Source organism: Rhinolophus sinicus, chromosome 12 (genome assembly GCF_057876585.1).
Source record: "Rhinolophus sinicus isolate RSI-liver-muscle chromosome 12, RSI-T2T, whole genome shotgun sequence".
Lineage (NCBI taxonomy): Eukaryota > Metazoa > Chordata > Mammalia > Chiroptera > Rhinolophidae > Rhinolophus > Rhinolophus sinicus.
This window is the reverse complement of record NC_142512.1, coordinates 24,839,137-24,846,823: the sequence shown is the minus strand read 5'-3', so window position 1 is coordinate 24,846,823 and position 7,687 is coordinate 24,839,137. Positions and strand designations below refer to the sequence as shown.

Sequence of the window (7,687 nt, the reverse complement as noted above, 5' to 3'; positions counted from 1 at the left end):
AATGATGGTTGTTTTATAGTTTCATTGCAATTTTGATGTTGTCATGAGAGGGGGTGACCATAATATGTACCTACTCTGCTATCTTGACCAGAACTCTATACTTTTTTCTTTTATGGTGCTGTGTTCTATGTTCTGTCTAAAACAATCATTTTATTTTCTACCTTATAAAGATATTCTCCTATGTTTTCTTATGGGTGTTTCCTAGTTTTAGGTCTATAATCCATGCCAAATTCTTTTTTGTGTATAGTATGATATGGCAGAGAAATGCATTTTTTCCATCTAGATATTTGATTGTTCCAACATCATTTATTTGAAAGACCTTCTTTTTTCTTCATTGCATTGACTAGTTTCATAGACCGTCAAATAATCAAATGAATATATCTATATAGAAATTAAATACACATATTACTTATACTTATTTATCTATAAATAGTTAATTTTATTTGTCAACTTGACCAGGCCATGGGATGCCCAGATATTTGGTCAAATATTATTCTGGGTGCTACTGTGAGAATGTTTATGGATGAGATTAACACACACATTAATAGAATGAGTAAATCAGATCATCCTACCTAATGTAGATCTAATCAGGTGAAGGCCTGAATAGAACAAAAAGACTGACCTTTCCCTAAGTAAGAGAATTCTTCTACCTGACTGCCTTGGAATTCATACATTGGCTTTTGCCCTGCCTTTATACTGGAACTGAGACATTGGCTTTTCCTGGTTCTTGAGACTGCTGGCCTGGAAATACTCTACCCACTCTCCTGGTTCTCAGGCTTTTGAACTTGGACTAGAACGATGCTATCGGCTTTCCTGGTTCTTCAGCTTGTCAACTCACTCTGCAGATCTTGGCACTTGTCAGCCTCTATAACTGCATGAGACAATTCCGTAGAAGTAGAAATTTTATTGTTCTGTTTCTCTGGAGAAATGTGAAATATGTTTGTATGAATGTATACATGTATATATCAAGTTGACTATATTCTGAACTACAAAGCAAGTTTCAACAAATATAAAATGTTTGAAAATATGTACAGTATGTTCTCTAACCACTTGGCATTAAATTAAAACCAATGAACAAAATGATTACTAGAAAATACCACGGCATGAAAATTAAGCCATATACATCTGAATAACTCATGGATTAAAGAAGAAATCATGATAATATCTCTGGAAGATAACATAAGAAAATATCTTCATGACATCTGGTTAAACAAAGTTTTCTTAAACATAAAACAAAAACACTAACCATAAAGGTACATATTAATAAACTATCTCAAAATTAAAAAAGCTATTTTCATCAAAAGGCATCTTTAAGGAAGTTAAAAGGAAACTCACAGATTATGAGAAGATATTTCAATTCACATACCTGACAAAAGATTCCTATTCTGAATATAGAAAATACCTCTGCTACCATGTTTCCCTGAAAATAAGACCTAGCCAGACAATCAGCTCTAATGCGTCTTTTAGAGCAAAAATTAATATAAGACCCAGTATTATACTATATTATATTATACCCAGTCTTATGTTATATTATATAAGACTGGGTCTTATATTAATTTTTGCTCCAAAAGATGCATTAGAGCTGATTGTCCGGCTAGGTCTTATTTTCGGGGAAACATGGTAATTCATAATGAAAACACAGACATGTAAAAATGAACAAAATCTAAATTAAACAATCTGAAAAATGGATTAAAGACATGAATTGGAACTTCATAAAGGAAGATATTCAACAAACATTAAATAGATGCTCAACCTCATTTGTCATAAGTACAAGACAAGTTTAAATTTGTAGATTATTTGGAATTATAATCAGAACAGATAACTTGAAAAGAATAACAGTATGAAGTGTTGCAATACCAGATGTGGAAGAACTCAAAATTTGCTGGTGGAAGTAAATATAAATTGGTGCAACGACTTTGGAAAATATTTGGTATTTGGAAAAGCGTTTGGTGGTTGAGTATATGCTCATAGGATCATGTCCTATGATCCGTGTGAATTTCTATCCATCAATAACCTATCTATCTGTCTATCTATCTATCTCTCTGCCTGCCTACCTCCCTACCTATCTATCTACCTGTGAAACCTTGAGTTCACACCAATACCTCCAATTACAGACCAACACAACAGAATTTTTTTCTAGCTTTCCAACATTCTGTTTTTCTATGGAAACTTCAACTGTAAGTGACTTGGCTGTTACTATCTTCAATGCACTTACTGATTTGCTGAATCCCTCTTTATCTCCCCATTCCCTTAGCTATGTGGCTAGTCTGGTCCCAGTCCTGTTGGCCCTCACTTGTGAGCTGCCCTGTTGGACCCCAGTTGAGGTATGCATTCTGGGTGTGACCACAGTCCTGGCTCGAAAGAACACACTGGGCATGTTCCTGATCCTGTTCTCAGCCCAGCCCTGATGAAGAGACCAACCAAATGCCCAGCTGAATCCCTGGCTCTGGTCCAGTGAACTTGCCCATTGAGATCCAGACATTGACCATGGGAAGGAGAACGAATATAGACTGTACAACACAATCAGTAAGACAGAGCCTGAGGCAAGGACCTGTGTGAGAATAGTTCATTTAGGAAGTGACCCCAGGGATCAGGAATGAGGAAGCAGTAGAATGACATGGGAAGGAAGAGAAACTAACACAAGCATCTATAATCAATGTCAGCATTTGGGCAAGGGGAACTGATTCCCCTGGGACTACATTCTGAGATAGCTACAGAATGACTCTCAGAATCAACCACTGGAAGGAAGGGTGGCAGAAGCCTTTAAACATCTACCCCCTACCCTTCCTTGGTGGAAGGTTGTCACCTAGAGTGTTTCCTCCCCCCCACTTTTGAGCCTCAGGCAAATGTGCTGGCTGAGCCAACTCCTGCTCTCAGATGGCACCCACGGGAGGAGCCTGTGGACAGGAAAAAATGAGGAGACACAGATGTGGAAAGAGTCGTGAGTCATAGCCTGCAGTAAACTATCAACAGAGGGTGAAATCAGAGGTGAGCCCAAGACAATGGCTGTCAGCACAAGTGACCTCCCTGGTTCTTTGCTCACAGTTGACCAGGGAGTGAATCAGAGCTCACATATATAAACCAGTTAATGTAAGGATGTGGATTTTCAAAACACTAATATTCACGTTAGGACACATAAGACATCAATAACTTAAATAAGATGACATATCACTTAAGACATTATGTTTAATGTCATTGAGTTCATTGTGATTTAAAATGTAACAGCATCATCCCAGAGTGCAGCTGGCTGGGCAAAGCGTGGGGAAAACTAATGGGTTGTGTCTTGTGCGGTGCCCTGGTGTCAGTTTAGGGTGAGCCTTCGTGCCTTTGGACTTTGGGGTATGTGGTCCAGGTACTTCATGAAACCTTGGGCCCAGTTCTCTATAGACAGCTTGACCTTGAGACTGTGGAAGAAAGCGGTTAGAATTAGATGGAGTCTTTGTGGCTGGGAAACGCACCTCTTACCAGGCTGACACTTACTAGCTACCGTATGGCTCTTGGGATTTGGATGTGCTACTTCGGACTTTAATGGAAAGCTCATCTCTAGACAGGTAATGTATCTGACTTACAGGTATTTGCCAAGAGATGGGGCACCTGTCTGACTTGAACGTTTTAATTCTATGCACTTTACTTCCTTACCCTACACTAATGAACACACATGGCCAAGTTTAAAAGATGTGGCTCCTAGAGCTGGAAGGGGTTTGTGAGGTTGTCTGCCAAATCTCCTCACTTCCTGCCTGTGACACGTTACTAGCTCCACGTATGTACGGGGCATCTTGATGCCAGAGAAAGATATTGACTTGTCCTACGTGACACAGGGAATCAGGGTCAGTTCTAACTAGGATCAGAAGCCAAGTTGCTGGTCTTGCCATACTTCCAGGTGTCCTGGAATGATGGAATCTTCACACGATCACCAATGACAGGCTCCGGGGAGCTGGGTCAGCAAGAGAGTACGCGTCCTTTCCTTAGTGAGGGGTCTGGTCTTTGTGCCTCAGTATAATGGGCCTCATGTCTGAAAAAGGAGCCAGCTGTGTTTATGAAATGCAAGGGAATTTTGATCTTAAGAGGCTATTAAGGAAAGGAAGTCTCATGGCTTCAAATGGAGGCTTTCAAATTCTTAGGATTGGAGCTGGGGATAGAGTGATGGAGATAAATTCATTTTGTGTTTCAAGCATGCCAGCACTCTAAACACACTGTTGTTTTGCAAGATTATAAGAGAAGGGTCTATTTTCTGGGGCAATTATTCTCCTCCTTCTGCAACATTTAGCATATCAGTCTGTCTGGCCTGTGCTTCCTAACGTCACCCCCCTGCAGCCCTGCTTCAGAACACGGTCATCTCTTCTGCACCGTTGTGAAGGTCTGCTCTCAGGCCTTTCCTCTCACCCTCTAGCCTGTACTCAGATACCAGGGTATTCTTCCTGATGCATGCTTCTGAATGTGACACTTTCCTTCTCCCCTCTTTCAAAAGTTTTAGTGCATCCCTATTACCCACTGACTTCCCAATCTGAAACTCAAGAGTCCCGACAATCTGGCTCCAACCTTTATTTGTAAAAATCCGAACTCCTCTGTCTTTCCAGAACTCAGACAAATGGGATTCCTTCCTCTGGCCCACTCCCCTTCTCTCTCTCCTGTACCAGCTCTGAAGAACCCTTTCCATTACTGATTGCAGGCCACCCACCCCCATGACCAGTCCTGTTGAAGACTCATCGTCAATGGAAAGCCTTAAGTGGACCTCTAGTTTTACTCTTAGGTTGGGTTTCACTCCTGGGGTATTTCTCTGGATTGGATAATTAATTAGATGGAGAAAACTTGGAGTTATACAGGGAAGGTTGGAGACTGTTGCAAGAGATCAAGAGAGAGACTGAGCAAAGTTAGGTGGTGAGAAAAGATATATGAGAATCAAGATTCAATGGGAAGGTGACGTTAGGAACTAGAGCCAAAGGGCTGGAACGGCCTGGTCTGATTCTGCCAGGTACTCAGGTAAGTCCAAAAATACTTTTTAGAGGATGGCCCCTATACCGTAAATTGCCACCCGTTGCCACCATTCCTCCCTCCCAGCTAACTGTTATCCCATAAGAAGTAAGGCCAGGTAGTTTAAAATCATATAAATTTTTATTTGAAAATTCCATAGTTATCTAATAACATTAATGTCAACAACAACACTACATAGCATATATTTACAAAAGCACTGATTTCCTGTAAATATGGAAGTGTTTCACTCTGGTGATCCGTGAAAGGACTTCACGATACTACAGGCAGAAGGGAGAACGGTGACATGTTGCCGTGAACTCAACAGAGCTCACAGGAAAGGAAACACAACACCAGGTTTTGCATTTCACATTCATTAGGTTTTATGGCAGGTAAAGTCAAAACATCAATAACTTAAATATAATTAGATATCACTTAAAAAATATTGAGCTTTAAATTATTAACCAAAGTGCCTCTTTGTGTACATTATAAGAAAATAATATCATTCTGCATCTGGGGAAGGCTGAGGGAAAATAGATAAGGTTTTCTTCAGGCTCTGATGTCTCTCAGCATATGTTCAAGGCTTCCGGGTTTTGGATTTTTGGTCCAGGTGCTTCATGGAACTCTGGACCCATTTCTGCGTGGGGTCAGCACAGATCTGCTTGTCCAGTTTGGTCACGAAGCTGTGCAGGAGAGAGGGAGCAATTAGATGGCGCACCTTGAGGGTTTTGCCCAGGAGCAGGAGCCCATTGGCCCCCAAACTTGATCCGCCCTTGCTCCTTGGGGGAGGGTTCTGGATCTGGACAAAAGGAAGGGGAAGGATGGGAGGAAGTGGCCTCAAAAGGAAGCTCACTCTTGCTGTCCTTGGTGGGGGGACGCCCTTCAGGCACCTTGCTGAAGGAACGTGGGTGATCTGACCAAGTTTTAGAAGGGGAGCCTGGAGGGGCTATGGATTCTTTCTTATGGGCTGAGGTTCTCTATGGGAGAAAGGGCCCTTTTGATTAGATGGTACATTTATCTGACTCATTTGGACATGAATCCTGACGTCTTTCCCTTGGATAAAACTCAGAACTTTTGGCTGAGGGTGCCAGGGCATGGTTCACTCACATCACAGCTTCCTGGGGACACTGGATGTTGGTGACTCTTGTGTAGCTCTTCAGCTTCTGGATGTGAACCTTCTGACTGACCACACCAAAGCAGCAGGTGATTGGGATGGACACTGAATCTGAAAAACATTTTCCAAAGAACAAGAGTTAGGAAGTGCTGTAACATGCATTTGTAAGGGAAGGAGGAGAAGCTAGAAGACAAAAAAGCAAATACTTGAGTTCTAACTAGGGTCCGTCACTCCCAAGTTCAGGGCCTTAGTCCAGTTCCCACAGATAAAATGCTACCTGTGGGTCAGTTTCCTCTGTTGAACTATGGGGCCCCTCATTATTGACTGGGAAGGGAGAAATCTTGAGTAACAAGTCTAATCCTGTAGTGTCATTAGAAGGGACTTCTGGTCCAAAATTTCTGACACTGAGAAGATACGTTCTCAGAACTTGCTTCCCAGTGACTTGTCCCCATGTTTTTAGAGGCAGAACATCACATGCCGAGACGTTTCTTGGTCCTTATCCTCCTGACACAGCAACTGTTTTGAAACCTACACTGACCATAATCCAACATTTGAAACCTCAAGCGATAGTTTCTTTCCCTAAACTACTAGTTCCTGAAATGTCCTTCACATTCACAATGAGATATGGTCCTTCTTTCTGTGCCCTTCCCCCAAACAATGTGTTGTTGGGGTCCTGGCTGTATTTACTGTCCCAAAGCTGATAGCAGGAAAGATTGTGGGGACTGGCCTCAGTGGCCTGGGCATCTATTAATAATACTACGACTCTGCCTCTGCCTAGCTGGGACATGATGCCTCTTCTCATTTCCCCTCTTGGTTTCCTTTTCTCCATCTTTGTCATAGAGGCTATGCAGCAAGCAAGGGGTGACTCACGCCAAGATGTTAGTACCGGCCATCATCAAAATGTTAAGCCTCAGGAAGAGAGGGAGCTTACCTGGCTGAGCCAGCACCTGGATGCTGAGGGTGGCTGCTGTGAGCAGCAGACATAGGAGGGCAGCGGAGACCTTCATGCTGGAGGGTGAGGACGTGAGCTTCAGTATGAGTTGGAGGTTTCTAGATTGGCCAGCACCTCTCTGCTCTCTGGCTGCTCTGGCCATTCTGCCTGCCTTTTATAGGGTGCAGAGAGCATGGGCAGGGTTATGATCAACAAAGAATGAAGTAACACCCTGAACATGCTGAGTAGGCACCAGGTCCTGGGAGGAATTTCCGAACACCAAGAGGAGGAAGATGTGTCAGTTTCTATTATCGCTTGGACTATGAGGTGGAGAGGTGGAAGTGTGTGTGGCTGTGCCCAGCGGAGTGCAAGAAGTGACCTCATTAGGCTATTAAGGGCTATTATTTCTTTGAAACGGGAACTGATCGGCCAGAAAGGAAGAATGAAAGCTGCGGTCGTACTGGAGTGAAGCATCAAAGGCTTGACCCTCCCCAGCGCCCAGGAGGCCTGGGATGGGGCTTTACCTGTGCTTGCTGTCAGACTCAGGTCCCTGACATCCTAAACTCGTCAGGCGCCTTTGAAACCCACACAGGGAGTTTGGCAGAACCTTGGCAGAATGGTAGAGCCAGGTGTCAGGGCGTAGTGCCTTGGAATTTTATGTCACGGAGCATAAG

At 42.8% G+C, this 7,687-nt stretch overlaps 1 protein-coding gene across 1 annotated transcript; it reads right to left on the bottom strand.

Annotated features, from left to right (window-relative positions):
- Positions 1 to 5,099: 5,099 nt before the first annotated feature.
- Positions 5,100 to 7,205, bottom strand: LOC109447816 (C-C motif chemokine 8-like). The gene is made up of 3 exons (XM_019732479.3): positions 7,014 to 7,205; positions 6,076 to 6,193; positions 5,100 to 5,651 (listed from the first exon to the last, which is right to left on the bottom strand). The coding sequence occupies exons 1-3, from the start codon at positions 7,174 to 7,176 to the stop codon at positions 5,546 to 5,548; spliced, it is 387 nt and encodes a 128-aa protein (XP_019588038.2). The 5' UTR covers positions 7,177 to 7,205; the 3' UTR covers positions 5,100 to 5,545.
- Between the last annotated feature and the right edge of the window lie 482 nt (positions 7,206 to 7,687).

Excerpts from the sequence above, each read along its gene's own strand:
- LOC109447816 (XM_019732479.3), bottom strand. The coding sequence starts at position 7,176 with ATGGCCAGAGCAGCCAGAGAGCAGAGAGGTGCTGGCCAATCTAGAAAC. Across the intron at positions 6,194-7,013 it reads CCAGGTGCTGGCTCAGCCAG|ATTCAGTGTCCATCCCAATC; the intron begins GTAAGCTCCCTC and ends AATGTTTTTCAG. Across the intron at positions 5,652-6,075 it reads TGTCCCCAGGAAGCTGTGAT|CTTCGTGACCAAACTGGACA; the intron begins GTGAGTGAACCA and ends TCTCCTGCACAG.